The 23,927-nt window shown below is 36.5% G+C and overlaps 1 protein-coding gene across 13 annotated transcripts in view; it reads left to right on the top strand.

Moving 5' to 3' along the window:
* The window catches only part of mmd (disintegrin and metalloproteinase domain-containing protein mind-meld), a 750,004-nt gene that overhangs the window by 422,749 nt on the left and 303,328 nt on the right, over window positions 1–23,927 (top strand). For all 13 annotated transcript variants that reach the window (XM_081739572.1, XM_081739577.1, XM_081739571.1 and 10 more), the window contains exon 6: window positions 13,348–13,494. In XM_081739572.1, the coding sequence (XP_081595698.1) occupies window positions 13,348–13,494 (147 nt within the window). The remainder of the gene's footprint in view (window positions 1–13,347; window positions 13,495–23,927) is intronic.

The following is a 23,927-nucleotide window of genomic DNA, read 5'->3' as shown; positions in this document are numbered from 1 at the left end:
TGCATGCAAGAAGAAACAAAACACTGGTCATACATCAATTAGAAACTCCAACCGGAAGTAGGCTCAAATCTTGCAAACGGTGCGAGATATTGAGAAAAAATAATCGAAAAAATCTCCCCTTTATGATACCCCTTGCCGATTTTTTTAAAAAATCAAGACGTCTTTCACTTGAGTCTGTAAAGGGACATGTACACTCATGTCCAAAATTATTGTCGCATGTCTATAAATATGTTGTTCTACGAATATAATTTGATATAGAATTCGTCCGGTATTTCTTGTAATGTTAGTATGTGTATAGTCGGTAAAGACATGTATGTAGTAAATTTCATGTCAAAAGAGCAGTAAATAAGAACAATAAAACGAAAATAAAATTTTCTTCTCCATTTAGCAACATTTTGTTTTACTCATTCTAATTTTCGTATTTATAATTATTTTCCTATGAAATTTACCACAAATATACATTTCCCGATTATACACATAGTATCAGTGTTAAAAGTACCCAGCAAAATCATTATCAAATTATATTCTTACAAAAAGACAGTTATAGGTATGCGACAATCATTTTGGACATGAGTGTACATATGTTGTGAGGAATGAGAAGGAGATTTATGCTCATATGCGAATGATGCACTGTGAAGAGAGCGCAGGTTCAGCTAGTAATGCTAAAATAAAACTCGACTCTGCGAACATAAAAACTTAAATATATTTTTAAATATTTTTTTTTCAACCTGAAGCATATTTCATTTAATTTGAGATAAAATGTTATAATTAAGCATAAGCTTGCTAAAATTTAGTTTGTTAAGGAATTTGATTAGCAAAAAGCAAACGAAATTCCTTCATGGGTGTACAGTGTGAAACTGATAAATTCCAAGGATTTGTGTTAGACATTCAATCCAATCTATACATTAGAATGCTAGGATTATATGTTTGTGGGCAAGAACAGTTTATGTATTTGTGGATGTTTATATGTTTGTGCAGTTCTTTTAACAATGATATCTCGGAAACCACAAGCTCTAGAAAGATGCCGTTCTCACTGATCGATTGCAAATTTTGTGTTGTTATTCAGTTCTAATTGAATGTTTAAAATAAATGGCCGTTGCTTCTTTATTACATTTTTAGAGGTACACTGGAAGTATTGAAAATTTTAAAAGTGAAGCATCATATCCTACGAGTTATACATTCCAGCACCATACAGTTGTATACGGGGTTGGTATATCTCTCCGGCGTTTGTTTCATGGCCAAATGATCATGAAAAAAAAAAGGATAATCATCTCTCCAGGCTGAGATGAATCTTTACAGCTTGGAGTGTTTTTCTTAATGAACACCATATATCAATGACATTATAATTAATTGCGTACGTAATGTATCTGCTTATTGCATACTACATACAAGAAGAAATAAAACATTGATCATACATGAATTAGAAACTCCAACCGGAAGTAGGCTCAATCTTGCAAACGGTACGAGATATTACAAAGTAATCGAAAAATCTCCCCTTTATAGTATATCTTGCCGATTTTTATCAAGACGTCTTTCACTTGTGTTTGTAAAGGGACATGTGAGGAATGACAAGGAGATTCGTGCTCATATGTGAATGATGCATTGAATAGAGAGCACAGGTTCAGTTAATTACTATTAAAATTTTAGAGCTATCCCTCAGCTGCCCCTCTCATCAACCTTGTCTAGCTCGAAATACCAGCCACTCAAATTAAAGGAACACGTGTTTCTACATTTTCTTCACACAAAGAAATATGTTAATTGTTTCTATATAGGAAAAGAAAGTGTACTCACGTCAGACTTACGGGACACCTGTTATGTGTCTTCGTTAAAGAGTACTTATTTCGAGTTGGAAAGTACCACTAAAATGTGATAGTCTCCATAAATTGTCTAGAAAGTTTAGGTATCGTAAACTCTTAAGAGGCAGTTGTTTCGAAGTTTATATATGACTCCATAGTTTCATATATAGAGACTCAGATGCTAGTAGAGAATGTTCTTGTTTTCACCATAAGGGTACGATAATAAGGTCCGGGACTCTTTGTTTTCTCTAGAGACATACATTGAATGGTGTTATTGTAACACATGCCCTTTAGGAGCGAGCAGAGGATCTGTATATATATATATATATATATATATATATATATATATATATATATATATATATATATATATATGTGTGTGTGTGTGTGTGTGTGTGTGTGAGTGTGTGTAGTAGGAGTAGTAGGAGTAGTATCCAGCTCAACATATGAGTTTCAAATTTTATAGTCACTTGATCAAGTTGAGATTTCAGTTAGGAATTTTTAATTTGTTTCTCTCGACACCTCTCTCTCTCTCTCTTTCTCTCTCAACACACACACACGTGTACATCCTCACACAACACACACAACAACTGACACAATTACTCTTGTATACACACCTTTTAGTCACATATGCAGAGATTTTTCACTGGAGTTTAATAAATAAACGGGGTTTAGTCTCTCCCAACATGTTTTATTCATTACCTGATATCTCGTTACCCTCACAGAGGGACTGGGAGAGAGATGTTTGATGTTTAACAGTGGTGGTAGTGTTGGTATTTTCGTTTTGTTTGTTCCCTCCCGTTTTTGTTTTAGAAAAAAAAATAATCTTGTCATGGCAACTGGCCGGCGGCCGGTCGGTCGGTCAGTGAAGGTGATGAGTTGAGGTGGCGATTCTCTCATATATGAGGTGGCTTTGGTTTGTTTTTGTGGTGAAAGTGGTCAGAGTTTTTAACAGCATTGTTCCCAAACGCTTTTAATTCATTTCCCTTAATATATATGTGTGTGATATATCTACTGCCTGCATCACAATGAGGTAGTCATGGGAATAACGTCTGCAGATTGCATTTTCTCTAACACCTTTATGACAAATCATGTTAACGTCAATCACCGGCCTCGAGAGTCCAAAATAGAATTATTATTATTATTATTATTATCGGAAAAGGTATAGGTAACCGACATTATGTGTATATTCTTTTCATTTTGGTGGCGCTGGTGCGAATATCATGTCACAATACAGGGCGATTGACGAAAAACCGAAACCGCTCCAAACGAATAGAGCTTGTTTCTCATGGCTTTATAGTTATTAGCCGCGCCTTTGAGGTGGAAGATCTGGGTTCGATCCCTGATGCGAGCTCACGGCTTTCGTATTCCACGTTAAGCTGGTTGTTATAGTTGAACTAATTTAGATGATATCTATAGGTGTTCTCATTAGAAAGTTTAGAATGCAATAACTCTGGTCTAAGTCTAAAAGCCTTCAAATAAAGACAAATTCTGCTTTTCTTGCTAAGTAAACTACGTCTAATTATACACTTATGACACTGGCATTTCAGTTTATCATTAGGCACAATTTAACTCCTTTGTTCTACCTTAGATACTCTCCTTTAAGTAGGCTAATACTTGTGCTACCCATGAGACGAGGAATGTCTCGTCTCGTTTTGAAGTAAAGGGTATCCTATAAAGAAGGCAACTTTTTAAATGCCCGCCATTTCTTTTCTAGTAAGTTGGCAGCACTGAACGTTACACAATTTTCATCTGTTGCTCTTTCAGAATTCGTTACATGCTGGTTCTTCTGGACAGTTCTTGTGAACGTCGGCGAATAAAGTTCACCGGACTTAACAGCAACATTATCACTCACGATTACCGTGTTTTCCTCCGCAGTACGACTAACACCAGGACGCCCACGACGGTTTAATGTCCACAACCAAACTGTTTTTTTTTTTTTTTTCACATTTTAGTAATTATCACAAGTCGACTTATTCGGTGCATTACGTTGACCAAAAATTCCACGGAGTTTGCGAACAGTCGCTCCACATTTGTAATAAGTTTCCACTATGACAACATGCTTATGCAGTCTTGATGCGCTCCATTCCTACCCGTACAGGAAACAGATGATGATCATGCGCTATTCGGCGCCCATATATTGTAATCACGCTCGACTCTAGCCGTGGGAGCTAAATACACTTTTCTGATTGGTTGAAGTGTGTTCCGTTTCTCGCCACGTAGCACGAATCAAACGCCATCTGGTATCAGGCCTCGTGGCCGAGTATGCTACCGCACGAGCTTACTAATGAAAATTGCTTTTAGCGTGGGTTCAAACCCAGCCCAAGGAAAGTTTTTTTTTATTTTTTTTAATTAATAACACTTTTATCATTAAAATAAGATTTAAAAAATAATACTCATTTCTCCTTGTACGTAATATATAATGCGTAAAAAAAAAAAGTTATTTCCTTACGTTACAAAACATACATAGCTGAACGATCATCAGCGAGCGAAAGGATTTAGAAGTCCCGCAGGGCTCGTTTTCTTCCACCTTGATTCCCATAATAATACCACGTGATATTACGTCACACTCGAGTGGCGTAACTTCCATGTAAATCTAACCTCACCCACTTCCCCTTGTGACCAACTTAAAATAGTTGGCCCAGGGTACAGCGTGAAAAAGAAAATATGTATTTGGCGCTCCGCAACTACTTACCACAAAGAAAACAGATGAACATATTGTAACGTTCAGTGCTGCCAACTAAATAGAACAGAAATGGCAGCCACTTCAAAAGTATCTTCCATATGGGCCACTTTTTACCTTCCCAAATTCAAGATGAATCGAGACATTTGACTAGTTTCGTGGACAACTCTAGTTCACCCGAGACTTACCTCTCAAACACTATATTAATATCACATGATTCATAGTAAAAAGTAAAACTATAAATTGATAAAGTGATAGTGCGAACACAATGGATAACAATTATCAATATTTAAAGATACACAAATCATTATATAAATATAGTTTAGACGTTGTTATGTCATACTTTTCATACATTTCTCTTGACGCGGAAGAATTGTGATAACTTCCAGAGAAAATTAACAAGAAAATCAAGGCATGTTAAACTATTTCGTGTTTTTCTGCCTTTTCTCTGATTGATTGAGGTGTCAAATATTCATATGTATGAAGGAAGTGAGCTCTAATTTATCTTGAATATGAATATATATATTAGCATAGAACAAAGCTATTGGTAAATTATTTGGTGCAGCATGAATATGCAAGTTGAGTGCCATATGCTAGTCATCTACACCTGTATGTTCGTGGTACATTTATGATCAATATGTTGTTCTGTCTGTATGGCTTATAGTGTCTATTTCGTAGAGGTTTCTAACTTTTCTTTTACTCTTCCTCCTTTGTAAATTTTATAAATTGCATGCCCTTGCGTTGATTTAGTGCATTGGTGGCTAATCTGCTGTATGTCGTGTGTCGTTTCTTCTTCGTGTGTAGCCATGAATGTATCACTTAAATTTAAGAACTGTAGTTTTCTTTATCTGTACCACCACCACCAGGTACAGATCTCAATTTGGATTTTCCATTATATATCAGGGAAATATTTAACATGTGTACTAAGCAAGTGAAGGTTTACCATTACACTAAGTTTGATAAAAATTGAGGAAATTCATCTGAGGGCGTTTAGTGCTATTTTTTCGCTAAAGTCCGAAATGCAAAATTGACAACCCGCTCCCAGATGGTGCTCACACACTTGGTGTACGAGATTCTAGTGAAATAACCTTGTAATTTGAACGAGGTACAGCGGTTCGAATTCCATATTAAACTTTAGGTCCTCGTCTACTATAGTTTCGGTGTTGAATGGGATGTTAAACTCCAATTCAATCGACTATCTCAAATTTCATGACCCACACTTCGGCTACCAAGGGTCTGCATAGGAAAAATATTCACGTGCTTACTAAGCAGGTGAAGGTTTGTCACATGCTAAGTTTGATGGAGATTGGATAAGGAGGAAGATGTTTACTATCACTATGATATTGGGGGTTTGGTTTACCAACACGTCACCCAAAAATTTTGTTACAAGGGGTTCAAGTTTTTTTGGTGGGGTCCAATGCTACAAGCCACTACGTCCATGTAGTGCTGAACGGGTATTATTCTTCACTTGAAAAGGCGATAAGTAATTGTAAAATACTTCCACCTATATTTTGAGGAAAAATAATAGTAGAACTACATTATTTTCATAAGAGAAAGAGTATAGATGAAGTGTAAGATTAAATTTTCATGACAGATTAATCATTTCTCTGTTAAACAAGTATAGTTTTAGTGAGAAAGTCCACAAATCTATGTTGAGTTAGGAAGTTTTGGGAGAAGGTCCGGACCCAGTGGGCTCCTTCCCCCGTGGATATGCCCCTACAACACGCTTTTATACAGTTAGCCTGTCTGTCTGTGACTGTCCGTCTAGGAGAAAATCTCAAACACTACTTGCTGGATCACCGCCATTTTGGCCATGATGTAAAGAGTCAAATGTTAGGAAGAGAGTTCGTTAGTGGAAGTGGCATTCACACCGGAAGTGGTAGAAATAATCCATTTCCGGTTTTAAAGTGGATCACCATAGACCAAAAATGGTAATTGGGGTTTCTTGCAAGAACGGTAATAATGCATTAACCCTCCCAAGAATATCTTCCATCTCCTCCCAAATCTCTCTACTAAAACCGGAAATAATATAAATCTACTACGACTTCCGGTTTCAAAATTAATTGGGAAAATATTATGCTATACAGACCAAACTCATTTACCTGGTGTACATATGACACTATTATTTGCTCAAAAGAAACGGAAAGGGATTTTTTTTTTTTTTTTAAATGAATGAACTACATTTTCTCTTTAGCTTAGGTCACGTAGTGAGAGCGGAAAACAATTTAATTTTTCTGTGGCGATTAGTGGATTACTCAGGATTTTTTCTCTTTTTCTTTCCACATGTGAAACATGACCGTAATACATCTTCACGTTTCCGTCGCCCCTTTCTTAATCCAGCTGTGTATATGTATGGTGTGAGGGATATTGAGAGGGGAAAAGAGACTCTTTGTCCAAATCCCAGAAGAGCTTCCTGTGGACTACACTGCTGGGAGTTGTAAACAAGACGTGTGCAATGAAACCAACCAATACCCTCGAGAAATGATGACTTCTCGATGGTGGTGACGAAATTTCGTGACTCTGTCTTAAAACTCTCGTCTCTATGTCTCAGTCATTATCTTTCTCTTATCCTGTAATTCTCTTCAACTTCTCTCTGGACTTGAAAAAAAAATTTCTTACCAATTAAAAAAATTACAAAATCACCATTGAAACTACCAAAATTAGCCAATGAATCCTTCTATCGAAGATTCACTTTTAAATTATCTTCCCATCTCATTCTTGGTCTGTTCAAACAATACTTTTCTAGAACCTTCTCAACTACCACTTTATGGCCTGTGTTTTTATATGTGTCAATACCAGCCTACCAGCCGTCCCTACCAACGGAGATCAGAAAGCTCACAACCAACCTCCAAAATGGGCAACTAGATCGTGTCCTTGGATCCGGAAGACAAGACTTTGTGGTACCCCAGCACGTATGAAAGACGGGAAGTGATGTGCCCAGTGAGATGGATTCAATGCCGTACCGGGAGAATGGATCTCCAGCCGTTATCAAAAAGCTATAAGTGCGTTCTCTTGGGTCCGGGATGAAATAATAGTATCCTAACATACTCTCGTACCTCAACAATAAGAGAGGTAGAGGGTGAAGCTTTGTCCGAGTTTTGAGCTCCTTGCTAGGTGCAGGTCCACGATTTTACCAGGGAAACCGTCGCTTCTAAATGGTTCATGTCTTTAAAGGAAGACAGTCTACATTCACCATTGGGTCTGGTAATGTACGGTGTACCTCTTTCGTAAATAGAAGAAGTTTTGTATGGCTTGGAATGAATCTCCGTCTAATGCTTGAAGAGAGACTGAACGGCGACTAGAGAAATGTGCCGATCCCATGTGTCTAGATAAAGGTTTCCGATCCGACTGAAAGCAAGGAATCCCAGCATCAAAGTCAAATAGTGACCTAACACGTACCACTGGATCCGGGATAAGGTACGGAAGTATCTCGACGTGTACGCAGTACCTCTAAGCGGAAGCCATTCAACGATTGAGGTAGGCAGGGCCTGGAATGATCAAGCCTCCTCAGGTTCAACTGGGACTCCCGGATTGGGTTGAACTCTGCTACGCTGTGTTCAAACCGTGGGATGCGGTAGCCAGTACTTGTACTGGCAAGAAGATAGTTTACCATAAGGCTTGGGTCCCTTGCGTGCAGAGCGTGGAAGAACCTGACTCTCTAATACGAACGACTCCACCAGTAGGATAAACTCATAAGAATTGACTTTGGTCTGGCAGCACAGTGGGCGAATCCCACTCCCTATAAGAACCGGGAGACGTGTGAAATACGTGGTGGTAGACAACTCTATCTCTAATGTTACAGTGATTCCCTATGTGACACATTCTTCTTACTTTTATGTAGAATAGGATTTTTTTTAAGGGTAATTTTCCAACTTTCTCTCTCTTTGTACTAAAATTATCATTCATTTAACTTTTGTACCTTGTATTTATTATTTTCTTGTTCGTCAGTTTCAAATCTCTCTCTCTTGTTCTTCACTAATTTCTTACTATTATGCTTATATTTCTGTTCCTTTCTTCGTAAGGTCGCTCTAGCTTTCCAACCATTTAACATCTACAGTATAGCAGTCTTTCACGAAACAGAGACAGGAGGAAACCGAGAAATAAAAAAGAAAAGAAAAGGAAACGTTAACAGAAGCCAAAAGGACGCGTTGGAGTGGAAATTTTAGTTTCCGTTCTCTGTAAATTTTTGTTTCTTTTTATTATCTATTTTTTCCCCGTTTTCTTTCGCACCAATGCTCTCCTACGTCATTACTTGCTGCAAAGAAGAGACTGCGTTTTATTGGACCGAAACTGTTGAAATGAAACTATACATAGCACCAGTTTTAGCTATCTGTTGAATGTGGGAGAAATCATATAAGAAATATGACTGCCACAGAGAGAGAGACAAACTTTGTCTATCGTAATTTCTAGTCTCTTTTTCCCCTTCTTCCACTCAATAATTCCATGTAGAAGCCAATAGAAGTTCATGTTCGTCCAGTGACGTATCGAGAGAGGTTGGTCCTGGATTCAAATTTCGCCCCAAGTATAGGATTAAGTATTAAATTAATATTAAATGAAACATTAGGATTTAGGTTTATGGGCTTTCGACATCTATAGCTGTTTAGCGCATCACTTATGAGGGATGACGTCATCCCTCGGCGAGCACACTATAAAGGGAAAGGGAAAGAAGGAAACGGTCTGGGACCTATAAGTTAGACACCACCCCGGCATTTGTCTGAGGTGAATGAGGAAAATCCAGGAAAACCTCATTCAGTGTGGCTGGCCTGAAAAAACTTTTTACACTTTTTCGACCGAGTGCCCCCATATATTAAACTGAATAGTATGTGAAACTCAAATCGTTGTATTTCTTAACTTTAATCTAAAATTGGAGCACATTTTAAGCTACGTAATGCCATTATCTGAAATTCAAGCATGAATATGGAAAAAAAATGTATTTTTGTTTGAATTCTTTCAACACATCGTGAGGAGCAATGAGGGTTGGAAGCCGAAGACGCAGTGGCAAACGATATTCACAGTCACTATATTGTTATGGGATATTATTAGATGCTATGGTTCTTGGGTTCAGTCCTTGGTGACGCTACGATACATTGTATTATTGAAAGTAATTTAACTTAATTTTATTTGCATAATCACTTGTGTTTATTAAATCATGTTACTTGACAAAGGAAGGAGGAAATAGCGTTATGAAAATTATTTACATTGTTCATGAATTGTTATCTTTGTTACGAAAAGCAAAAACTGCAATTTAGTAATATTACGTTAAAGAGAATTTACATAATGAGGTTATTATATAACTGTTAAATAATCACTATTAAATCAGCATTTTTTTCAGAATTGTATACGGAAATGTTTGTAACACTGTAAGAATCTTTGTACTCATCTCTTCCAGAAATTTCTTAGATTAACAAAATTTAAATTATCCGGAAGATTGCGTCTTGAGATTTTAAGGATTTTTGGTCAGCAAAATGTTCTTTCTTAACTGAGTTTTCTCAAGAGTTTCCTCGTGCTGGCTGGAGTCATTGTTGTTTTGAAGTCTCACTGAAATCTGCAATCTCATGTTTTCGATTACATAAAATTGTTTCCTTGGAAATAGAAGAGTTACTAAAAGATCGGAACCGAGAGAGTAAAAGATCGAGAGTCGAAAGAGCGCGGACTAAAAGAGACGCGTCGAACTAGTAAACGCGGTAAGTCGTAAGTCGTAATCAGACAAGCATGTCACCATTCAAAGTAATACCACGCTCAAAGTAACGAGACAGAATAATTCATTTAAATTTTAAAGTGTTCAGAAAATTCGTGAACGATTCTTGCTATCAAGTGATATACGATTACCAAGTTTCATTCTTCCAAGGACATTTTATAACATCTGAAGCAGAGCTGCAGAGAAGGACTCTTGACAACATGGATCCAGAAATACTCGAGGTACGACATTCTTTTGGCCAGATTTCCTTTCTTTTGTTCCACACAATCTTTCAGACATTTAAACACGTCAAATCTGAGAACTCTAAAATCAATGAAATAAACTGATTTAAGATGAACGCTAAGCTTTTCTCAAAGTTAAACGCCAGTTTCATTAATTACAACTTGAATTAGTTTTAGTTTTCATTGCGCACAATTTTGCCTAACTTTTAGGGGCATGTTCATAAGAGAAATTTCAGATATCCCTCTAAGTTTGGTCTGGTCTTCTCTCTTAAGCTACAATCCACATTATTCACTTCGAACTAGAGTAGACCAGGCTAACAATATAGGTAAGTATCTAATACTATTATTATTAGGTATTCTGCCTTTCGGCAGGTCTTGCACTACACTGCATTTAGGAATGCGCACGAGACAAGATTTGTGGCTGCCTCGTCTCGAAAATGTGCTGTAAAAGTGATGTCTCGACTCGAAAAATGTATATTTTTCTATAGGAAGAGCCGTGTCTCGACTCAAATTTTGTCAGGAAAATTCTGTCTCAACTCGTCTCGTGCGCATTCCTAACTGCATTACAATGCTATGCAGAATTTTTGCAGAAAATAAATTTATTATTATTATTATTATTATTATTATTATTATTATTATTATTATTATTATTATTATTATTATTATTATTATTATTATTATTATTATTATTATTGAAAATTTGAAAACTGAATGCTGCATCTGAAATTGCCAAAGTCGTCAGACCAACGAGCAGGAAGAATGGGTGTAAAGTGTTCAGATTTTACGAAAAGGGCGCCAAGTAAATAAGATTGGGAAGCAATGGTTTATTAGAAGATGAATTATTTTTTTCTGTTTTCTCTGATATGAACAGAAATGTTAATGGTCTCATTGTTTATATTATCCAATAGGTTGATAAGTGCGGGATTTAGAATTTATGAATTAGATTTCTGGGCTTTCGATATCTATGGCCATGTTCGTCCATCATGTATGAAGGATTACGTCCCTCGGCGGGAAAGGGAAGGAAGGAAATGGCTTGAAACCTATATGTTAGGTACCATCTCGGCATTTGCCTGTTGTGAATGAGGAAAACCTGGCTGGCCTGAAAAAGTTTTTTGCACTTTTACGTCCGAGTGCCCTGCCGGGAATTGTTGTATGATAGCCAAGCCTCCTATTAAGATGAAATTGTAGTAAACGCAGTATGGAGTTTCCTGGGCCACTTCTTACATTTTCATTTTGAAAAAGCAAGGGGGTTGGCTCAGTGCTACCACGCTCACCTCTGGTGCATGAGGTCCTTGGTACGATTATATCTCCTATCGTGCGCGTGGGTTTTGTCGGTGCTCTTTCGCTTCGTCCCACTTTCTTCTTTCCATCATTTCATTCATTACCATCATCACCGTAGTTCTTAGCCTCAGTACATAATCGTATGACATTGAACTTGAAATTTCGTTTCATTATCAAAACGGAAGGAACGTTTAACTAACCTGAAAAATAAATTTGTAAAATCACATAATTAAACTCCCAGCTTATTTCAGAATAATAATTCCCCATAGAACTCAATGGACTGTTAAATAAAGGTGCCTTGGTAGTAGGCACCATTAAATCCTCTTTCATACACAACCACTGAGTTGCGCCACTGCTTGTGAAGCATTGCTTTAAATTGGAGCTTTCATACAGAGCAACCGCAGTTGCTGCCACTAAAACAGTGACTGGCACTGTTTGCTACAGCGCAGCTTTCATTATCTGCCACTCGTGGAAAAGCATTGTCTTAAATAGAAACTTCCTTACGGGGATATTGCAGTGGCCGCTACCTCACAAGGTTGCCAATGCATCTTTAAAAAAAAAATAGTTGGATTACTGATCAGAGACGAAAATCCACAATTGTTTAACGCATAAAATTTACCGTATTTTAAACCATATACTGGAGTTATCGACGGTTTTTAAAACAACTATAAATTATTCCTCTATTTTATGTTACAATGCGGTGTCATCCCTATGATGAACACAAGATACCAGTAACAGATTGTTGCATCCTTTATACTACTACCATCTTCCAAATTACCTTTATAATCCTGATCTTTCTGTAACGTGCAACATAGCAATGGGAGCCAACTAGTCGTCTATTATGTTTTGTTCTTTGTATATTAATTATATTTATTAATCATCCGATTTCCAGCCATCCTTATTTGCCAAATGAGCATTTCCGAATCTATATTATTATTATTATTATTATTATTATTATTATTATTATTATTATTATTATTATTATTATTATTATTATTATTATTATTATTATTATCATTATTATTATTATTATTATTATTATTATTATTATTATTATTATTATTATTATTATTATTATTATTATTATTCAACAACTAAGGAAAGAAGTAAAGGAAGGAAATATGTTGTTGACAGAACCAAACATACATCGATGGGATTCCTCGTGACTAAGTGGTTAGAACTTCGCACCCTGTGTAGGAGGCCGAGTTTAATTCCCGGTGGTAGGTATTGTTGTTTGAATTAAAGTCGTGGATCTACGTCTAATATAGTCTAGTAATGTAAGTGATGTATATTTATTACGTGTTCTGGCAACCCCATCACACTACCAAGGAAAAACGTGGGTCCTGAAAGATTAAAAAAAAAAAAAAACAGGAAAAACAAAAAAAAGGTGTCGGTGTCGGTATCTGCTATCAGTTCCTTGATTTATATTTCCGTTCATACTAGTGGCGCAACTCAGTTGCTGTGTATGAAAGGGCTGTAAAGCTTCTTTTTTCTTTATAATTAATCTATTTGGCCGGTTAACAGTTATTACGAGTTTAATTGCATTTTTACAAATTCTGTATTTCTTGAGCCTTTTAATTATGTAATTGTCACTAAATATTCCAATGCACTTGTCCATTTTTCTTCTTATCTTTTCTAAAAAGATCAATATTTTTTTTATATATACAGGAAATCGAGCATTGTTACTATCACGGGACTGTGAAGGATTATCCTGGAGCATCGGCAGCCTTCCACACGTGCAACGGCGTCAGCGGTGTCATTCACGTGGGCAACGAGACCTTTGTCATCCATCCTTTCTACGGAGGAGATATGTCGGTGAGTATCGCTTTTTGTCATTTTGCTAAACGAGCATGTTTGTTCTTCTTTCTTGTATAATTCTAAAAGTAATAATAACAAAAAAAAGCGAAGATTTATGTGTTTTTGGAAAAGAAAGTTCTGCGAAAGACAAGTAAGCCTTTTAATAGTCTTTCTTATGTTATGTTGTCATACCGAGTTCCTATTTTTAGGATGGAGTATTATCGATTGATTATATGTAGGAAATCGTAGAGATTTTAGAATAGAGTAGCCTCCCGAGCATCCGGCCTAATGTGGCAGAAGGGCAAGCCGGATAACAAAAAAGACGAATAGGCCGAAGTTCTATGAACTCATTTCTTTATGAACATTCAGCATGCAGCAAGAACAATTTATAAATACAGTATTGTATAGTTATAACCAGGAACAACGCCAAGCGTACTGTATTGAGATCCGTTACACACTGACGAACGCATGCTCTTTTTTTTTTTTTTTTTTTTTTTTGTCACAACTTGAAATGAAATGAAATCTTTAAGTTTAACGTCCCACAGTTATGCCGATTAGGCTAAAGGAGAAGGTGATTATGAGAAATGAGTGAAATGGTGGATTTGAAGAAAGTGGGAGGAAACGGGAGAACCACGAGAAAACCCACGAGCACGGTGTTTGTCCACCACAAAGTCCACACGGCGCGAGCTGGGATCGAACCAGGGACCCCAAGCACCGGAGGTGAACGCTCTACAACTGAGCCACCGCGCCCCCTTGTCACAACTTGTATTTTATACACGATACATATGAGAATCGTAGCAGACACTCACATCCAATGCCTTGGCAATGTTGCCAATGCAACACCTTGCCTTCCTCATTTATTTACGATAAAAGAAAACTAAACAGGACAGTCGCGAAACGAATACTCGGTAGTCTAGTGTATTGATTTTTTTTTCAAATCTTACTAGTGGAGGAGCAACCCCCAATATATATATATTATTAAAACATACATGTGATATTTAAATGATATGTTCATTTCCGTTTATATCTTGCTAAATTCTTACCCAATGACGCAGTTTTTATTGTTCCACACGAATTAATAGAATCACGAGTCGCCACTGCTTATTTCTCGTAATCTGAAAACGTGATGATGTGCTCTTCGAAAACATTTTACTTCTGTTCCCGTTTCGTCTTAACAGGAAAGAATTGTGATACTTGCGAAGATTTTTAGATTTTTTTTTTAAATCCGTGATTGACGTGTGTGTGTATAAAGTTTACTTCCGAAGGTTGAAGCGCAAATACTCATTAAAGCCGCCAATTTCATGCTTTCGTCAACGGAAGTTGGTGGCTGTGTCGTTAGTAACGTATAAAGAGAAATTGCGGGTTGAGGGGCATCAGGTAGTAGTAGAAGGCCTCTCTAATTGGAGCTGGCGTGAAAGCAAAACGTCGTCTCAAGTCTCTGGGCATTCAGTCCATCGGGGGCTTGGCGCTAATGATGCTGTAATGTGTTCGGTTCTAAAAAAAAAAAAAAAAAAAAAAAAAAAAAAAAAAAAAAATCTTTTAAATGGAAAGTTTCCCTCGCAGTCCTCTTTACTGCTTGTACTGTGGTTGTGTAGTGTTGAGTGGAGTGGTCTTAAACAGGATAGAAAACTAGAGAAACAAAGAAAATCAAATACTAAAAAATTGGAAAGGGAAAGAAGGGAATATTTTTAGCAGTGACTAAAATCTGGGAATTGTAGAGCTTAAAAAGTGTTCCTTCATTTCTCTACTTTCGACGCAGGAAATTTGGGTTTAATTTCAGACGGAAGTTGATGTAATTCGAAATCCATGTTGAACTATAGGTTCCTCACCTTTTTTAACTTTCACGCTGGAAGAAAAACATTATGCTACAATAAAATATATTACTTGTAATCCTCGACAAATGAAAACCACCGTAACCTACGTGCTGCAATTTTACATTAACCCATTTATTCCCACTTCCACAAAAATGGGGCAGTTCATATATTATTTTTTTCATTTTGAAAAACCCCTACCAGTTCATTCCCACCGATACGCCATATATTTTTGGGGCGATACACCATATTGTTACAAATTACCAGAAAATATTTAATCAGCAAAATTGTTCATGTGAGTGCTATCTAACCCTAAACTATTAATACTATCGAAATTGGACAAAATTTTGAGTTCTGGGAACAAATGGGTTAAAAAGGACTGTGCAGTATGTCGAAAAAAATGGTGAACAATATTTTTCGATGTTTACATATTTTCTATATTTCGATCAACTTTCAATGTTTTGTCGATATCAATTTTCAATCTCTAAATCCGAATATCGCATAGCTCTACCTCCCCACTGGTTTAGTGGTTTGCGCGCGTACCTTTGATCCACGGGATCTCGAGTTCAATTCCTAGTGGGGGAATATTGAACGCATTGCGTTAGTTCGGATTCCACCTTAGACTATAAGTCCTCGTCTCACATAGTGTGCGTAAAAGGGACGCTAAACTTCAATCATAAAAGGGACACTAAACTTTAATCGTAAAAGGTATGCTAAACTTCAATCATAGAGGGACGATAAACTTCAATCATAAAAGGGACGATGAACTTTAATCACAAAAGAGATGCTAAAGTTTAATCATAAAACGAAATACTAAACTTCAATCATGAAAGGGATGCTAAACTTCAATCATAAAATGCATGCTAAACTTTAATCATAAAAGTGAGCTCAAACTTCAATAATAAAAGAGATGCTAAACTGCAATCATAAAAGGAATGCTAAACTTCAATCATAAAAGGCATGGTAAACTTTAATCATAAAAGTGAGCCTAAACTTCAATAATAAAAAGTATGCTAAACTTCAATCATAAAATGGATGTTAAACTTCAATCATAAAAGGAACACTAAACTTCAATCATAAAAAGGGACGCTAACTTCAATAAACAAAAGGCATTTTACTTTAGACAGTTTGAATTCATTGAAACATGTAATGAAGCAACAAAATACTTTCTGACGTACGAATCAATATTAATAGCTAAGTGAATGCTTTCTGTTCTTCATAAATTTACTTGGAAAGTATTTACGGTACTATATGTGGTTTTGACTTGCTCTAGAAAGAACGACCTTCCTTGGCTTTTTTACGTGATAAATTCTCGGTTTAAACGTCTGTAAACTGCCAGCAAATACCCTACGCAAAGTTCAATTCAACGCCTCTCAGGACATTCGCGACATTGAAATAAAATCTGTCTCCTTTTCCTTCTCCTTTTTTGCTATTCAGTATTTCTCTAGCTTTCAGCTACTACCTTTACCAGAATTCTTCTTCCATTTTCCTTTCAAATTCCCAACACCATATTGGATTTTACTTGCTTGCGGAATGTCCAAGAACGAAGTAAAGTCTTTTATGTCGATAAAGATATTCCTCAATCTGTTTTTCATAAAGGAAAGGTTCGTCTTTGATCTTATAGCAGAAGAACTGCGTAAGTAAATATTGAGTTTTTTTTTTTTTTTTTTTTTGTCATTTATATAGATATATGACCTACCGCTACTACTGTCTTTCTGCCACACATCAATCAGTTCTAGTTCTGCTTTCCTATTGGTGGAAAAGAAGCAAAAGAACTAAAGTTGATGTCACTAGTAAAATGTGCCCACGCTTGAATAAAATTATAATTGTGTTTTGTATACTAATTTGAGGATGATGTACACGATAAAAAACTATTTTTAAACATAGTAATTAATGAGGTCATGACAACAATTATAAGGCGGTCTACGTAAAAAGGGCACATAGAAGAAAACTGTAAACGCATGAGTAAGCAACAAACAGATAAATCCTTTAAACCACTGTATTGCCCTTATATATTAATGAGTAATACACACTAATATGCAGTCCTTTTAAGCAGAACATCTCTGTAGTACAGAACGGACAATTGAAAGCTGTATTAAATTTTCACACTGAATTAGTGATACACATACTCATAACAGTGACACACATACTCCTAATAATGACACAATACTCTTAACAATAACACACATACGCCTAACAGTGACAGATATACTCCTAACAGTGATACAAATACTCCAAATAGTGACAGTTATACTCCAAACAGTGACAGATATACTCTTAACAGTGACAGATATACTCCTAACAGTGACAGATATACTCCAAATAGTGACAGATATACTCCTAACAGTGATACACATACTTCTAACAGTGACAGATATACTCCAAACGGTGACAGATATACTCCTAACAGTGATACACATAGTTCTAACAGTGATAGATATACTCCAAATAGTGACAGATATACTCCTAACAGTGATATGCATACTTCTAACAGTGACAGATATACTCCAAACAGTGACAGATATACTCCTAACAGTGATACACATACTTCTAACAGGACAGATATACTCCAAACAGTGACAGATATACTCCTAACAATGATATACATACTCCTACAACTGATGCATATATTCCTAACAGTGACACACAGATACTTACCAATTTTACGGAACACTTGGAAGTAGAAACATGTCATGTCTGAGTTGGCAACAGTCAGGTGTCAGAACTACTATAACAGTTGCCGACTATAACAATTGTATTAGAACTACTGTGTACTACATAAGAAGTAGTGGAATTGTAGTGTGTAGTGTACTAAACAGACGATGATAGTAGAAAATGGGCGACTTCTCTAATTTCCAAAGAGAACAAATTGTTGGCGTTTGGTTATATGGTAAAGTTGCAAATGTGTTAGTTGTGTCGCAAACGAATAGTACCCAATGTGATGACAGCCTAGAAAATTTATGGCAAAACTACATTGGCAAGGAAAACAACAGTCGGATAAAAAGTCTCAGTGACAGGTCCCGCCCAGTCTTAAAGTGAATCGTCACACAGAACCGTCATGTGACTTCGGTGCAAGTGACGGAGGGACACAAACAGCATCTCCCACGACCTCTGTCGACAACCATAGTTTGCTGTGAGTTACATGGCATATACATACAAGATCGGATTGCACGGTCGCAACCTCTGATAAGAAACCATCACGCTTTAATACGATGCCAATAATGAAACAGATGTGCAACATGGACACTGATGACTGGAAATGTACAATATACCCAAATGATTCATCGTTCACTTTTTTTCAAAACATAGGCCGCGTTTATGTGGATCAAACGCACAAAAAGCGTAAGATCCGCAGTGTCTCCGCACAACCGGGAAACTCTGTGAAGCAGTGGACCGCAATATTTTGGTTTTAAGTGATCCTGTTCTTACCTTTACCGGTCGAGTCACTGCCCGTGATTATGTCGTCATTTTAGGAACAATGTGAATCTTTGGTCTACATGTTGCTTCTGGGCAATGATGCCGTATTTCAGGAAGATAATCTGCGCATTTATTCAGCTGGAGCGGTTGCGGGTGCGGTTTGAGAAACATTGGGATAAAGTTGAACATTTCCCTGGCCTGTCCAATCTCCAGACCTCAACATAATTGAACATCTGTAGTCCATTTTGGAGTCACGAATCAGATGCAGAATTCATCAGTCATCATCTCTCAAGTTGAGTGATGTAGTGCACGTGGAATATTGTAATATTTCACTTGCTACCATTAATGACCTCAATAAATCCATTCCACATGGCATCAGAGCTGCTCTGAGGACGAAAGGTGGTCCAACACTACATTAATTTACTAAATTGCACTCTTATTAGGTATTTCCATTAATCAGAAACTGTACGTACTACTTGCAAACAATGGGAAAGATAGTCAGTGAACCGAACTCAGCAGCTCCATGTGTGCAAAGCTGTGGACCACGGCCTCTGTTGCTCCTTATACTTGTTTGAACTTCAATTTCTATAGAAATCAAATAAAGTACCACATACAATTCGAGCCAAATCTGTTCCTGCCTGACCTCTGCCAGCAAATATGCCGATCTTTCTCGCTTAGCTGATGGGCTACTTGTCTATCAAATTTTGTTCAGACCTGACCAGTAACTATCGAGAAATAAAATAGTAGCCTATATATATAAGGTGAGCCGAGCCAAGCTGACTGTCTCTACCCTAGCTCGGTCTTCAAATATAGCAATCTGTATTTCTTAGATGATGGGCTTCTTGCCCGCCAAAATTTGGTTTAGATTCATCCAGTAGTTGCCGAAAAATAAAGTACCCACCCACCCACAAACCTGGAGTGAAACTACAAGCTTCCGTATGCTTATGTTGGGGGTTAATCTACATATATAAATAAAAATGTATATAAATAAATATGTATTAATGTATATAAATAAAAATGAAAGTCGCTATGTTTGTGTGTCGCTATAACTCTTGAACTACCCGACCGATCTCGGTCAAATTTTCAACATAGATGAGGTTTAGTTTGGGCCTAGGATGATTTTTATCGTTTCAGTTTGACGGTACAATGTAATGGAGGGGAGGAGGGGAGATATTTAAAAATTATCGAAAATAACCGATATTAGTGTCGAATCCAAAGGTTTCGGGGTAGCTGAGATGAACAACGCTGTTTAAATGCAAATTTAGTCCCAAAGCTCGGGAAAGGGAAAGGAGGAGATAAGTATATATGTAACATTGACACTTTCGATGCCGTTTAAATCCAAATTCATCCGCCATTAGTACTCCTAAGGAAAGATATGTAAAAAAAATAATTGAAAATGACCGATGTTAGTGTCGTCGAATTCATAGTTTTTGGGGTCCCTAAGTTGATTGATGGCAGTTTTAGTGCCCTTTATGTCCAAAATGAAACGTATTCTCCCCATGCGAAGAACGTGCATTTTGCTAGTAATAGATAAAAAAATATAATCTCATTACAGACCAAATTATACTCCTTGTTTACAGGCTTCAATGCAAGAACAACCTCAAATATTGAAGTGTTGTGATCCAGTGCAAAATTGACAACTCACCTTACAGCTCGTATTTGTGCATCAATGTCTATACACTATTAAAATTGCATTAAGTTCTTATATTACATTACGGAGCAAGTTGTTAAAAACTTTATAATTGGATCGCCTGTTGTAAATTTTCCGAACGAATTTGGAAAGTTATTTTTCATTTTTTTTTCTTTCTTTCCAAGAGCAGACATTATTGATCACACCCATACCGTCTGCTACGAAAATCAATTAAGTTTCAATGTGGCATATTGGAAAATAAGATAATCTTTTGTAGTATATTAAAAGAGTTACCGATAGTTTCCCGAATTATGTTGGATAATGCTTCTAATTATTATATGATGTGCGCATAATCCTATATAAAGATACTATTCATTCTGTACAAAATCTCTTTTACTTTCGTCTCATTAGTAAGGGTTAAATTTAGTTAACTCTCTAATTCATAGCTCTTTATTCAAAATGCTGCACAAGAAGGGGAAAAAGTAAGAAGAGAAAATGTAATGAGATTTCGCTGCATGGCAACACTGTCAGTTTCGACACATACACGCACACACACACAGAGAGAGGAGAAAAAAGAAACAGCTGCAGAAGAATTGGAAAGAAAAAGAATTTGTTATCGAAAACCTTTAGTCGCTCGCAATTCGCTAATCGTTAAACCAACGAATTTCCGCTAACAGCACAGGAAGGGAGAGGTGGGGCTTTGCAGGCAATCAGGCAACTAGAGTGTACTCACCCCCAATCCACCTCCCTTGGCCCTGTCGAGAAGCTGCCCAGGAACTGTGAAACATGTTTGGATGCATACGACGAATAATCCAGTTTCGTTTTTTTTTTTTTTTTTTTTTTTTTGATGGTATGAGGCACTTTCCACATTACTACCCTTAATTTTATTTGTATAGGGAGTAAAAAGTAATAGTGGTAGTAGTAGTGGTGGTAGTAGTGATGGTAGTGTGTACAGAAAAAAAAGAAATAGGAGCTACTGTAAGGTACCTTACACATAAATTTGTTTTGGGTGCTAATGACGCTAAAATACGTTTCCGATATGTCAAGTAAAATAAGCGTGAGAATTTTTCCCTTTTTTTTCCTTAGTGGAAGGTTACTGGGCAACACAAGAGGCTTGTGGTTGTGATTTTAAGAGAGAGAGAGAGATTCGAGTAGAGTGCGTTGTGAGCAATTCCCTTTTCTCGACCTCCACCTCTTAAAACAAAATTTCCCTCTCTTGGTTACCTCATTCCTATCCTCTACCCCCTGTACAGTTGCCTTTTCCTCTAATCACTAGTCACGCATGTTTTGCTGTTAATTAAATAACGAAGACTGTTCTTAATTTAATCAGTCTTTCTCTTAGCTGTGGTTTCAAAAGGGCGCCATGTTCTACGTTAAGGAAGTAAGGACAAATTACATGGTTTGAATAAATATCTCCGTCTCCTGAAAAAAAAAAATGCTAAGATTTAGTTGATAACGTGGTACTTTTGAACACAAATTATACTTAGCATACCACATTTCAAATGAATGTGTGTTGAACTTAAAGTACGATTTTCCTTTGGGTTTATTCGAAAAATGAGTTTAATTAACATTTTATTTTGTTTGATTCTCTTGATGTCGTAGAGTGCTTCTACCCTTCTAAGTAAACCAAACTATATCCTAGATTGCTTTTCTCATTCTTAGTAAACCAGACGATGTCATAAATTGCTTCTGCTTCTCTCATTTTCAGTAATCCAGATGATGACATAGACTGCTTCTGCTTCTCTCATTCTCAGTAATCCAGATGATGTCATAGATTGCTTCTGTTTCTCTCATTATCAGTAAACCAGGCAATGTCATAGATTGTTTCTACTTCTTTCATTCTCAGTAATCCAGTCAATGTCATAGAATGCTTCTCTCATTCTCAATAAACCAAACAATAGACATAAAAATGGCAAAATGAGAAACCAGACGATTCTCAAAGACAGTAGTAACGGGCAAACAACACCATCGATGGCGGAGTCAGTGGTTTTGCAAATAAACTACTCGGAGTTCCAATAAATATTCATACATTGGCAACACTTCTCTACACTTTTCTCCTGCTGAGTCGATGACTTTGTAGGTACATCGCTTGTGGGTGTATAACTACTCATACACTGGCAACGGCTTTCTTAATTCTTTCTTTCGGAAATTCGATGGCTTTGCAGTTATGTCACTCATATATTCATAATTACTCATATACTGGCAATACTTCTCTACACCTTTCTCGCACAGAGTCGATGATTTTGCGAGTGCGCCACAAATGGATTCAACAACTACTTACACCATGGTAACACTTACCATGAAGTTTTTAATAATAAATTAAAGTTAATTTTCAGGTCCTTGAGTAATAATAGCAGCGTGAGCAGTGTCGCCAGACGAAAGAAGTTGTTAAGGTATAGGCCGTACTATAGAACACTAACTCCCCTGCAAGAGATTTGGGTTACATTATTATAAGTATGTATTTTATTGTATTTACATGTATCATAGGAGACAATATTCCATATTCGAAGTAAGTGCATGCAGATGAATACGAGGCAGACAATATTCCATATTCGGAGTATATACACGAAGATTAATACGAGGCATTGTCCTCCAGATAAATAACATAAAAATAACTATAATATAAAGAAAATACGTAAATATGGAGAGAAAGTAATTGATAGAGTTATTTTTTGGATCAAAAAATTCAAGGTATTTCAATAAAACTTTTCTTGTACACCTTATATCTGGAGAACTGCATACAGTGTAGCCAAACCCAAACTATTATTTCACTCAGTATGATGTGCTTATTCCGAAAAAAAATAATAATACGTAAACTCGATTTAGGGGCGAACAAATATTTTGTGTCCCTGATCCAAAAAACTCAAATATATTCCAATCAAAAATTTTCTTGTACGGCTTATATCTGGAGAACTACATATATTGTAGCCAAACCCAATCTATCACTTAACTCAGTATGATGTGCTTATTCCGCAAACAATACGAAGAGTTGATTTAGGGGCCATTCAAAAATTTTGTGGCTCCTGATCCAAAAATGCATCAAAAGAAAATATGTTTCAATCAAAAAAATTTTATTGGCCTTATATATGGGGAACGAGTGTAGGACAAAATCCAAGCGGACAAAATCCAAGAGGACAAAATCCAAGCGGACAAAATCCAAGAGGACAAAATCCAAGCGGACAAAATCCAAGAGGACAAAATCCAAGCGGACAAAATCCAAGAGGACAAAATCCAAGCTAAATTCTGGTAAGGCGGACAAAATCCAAGCGGATAAAATCCAAGAAGCAGTATCATGTGCGTAGCTGTGGTAAGTGCCTGTGAACACCCTAATTAAATTGTATGTTTGTTTCTTTCTTCAATTGTAATTCATTCTCAAGTTTTATCTGTAATTCTTCAATTTATTGAAATAATATTTCATTTACATTTAAAGAACTGAAAATCCAATAAAATATGTAAGATTGACACAGTAAGAGTGCGGATGAGCTTTAATTACTCATAAAATACTCTGGTCACTGCTAGGACGTGCCCAGGTGAATCCAATTTAGGGTGATAAGAAATATTTTGACTAAAAAGAAAAAAATGAAATGAAATCT

The sequence above is a fragment of the Thermobia domestica genome, chromosome 15, assembly GCF_964235325.1.
Source record: "Thermobia domestica chromosome 15, izTheDome1.hap1.1, whole genome shotgun sequence".
NCBI classification, from domain to species: Eukaryota; Metazoa; Arthropoda; class Insecta; order Zygentoma; family Lepismatidae; genus Thermobia; species Thermobia domestica.
This window is presented reverse-complemented; position numbering and strand designations above follow the sequence as displayed.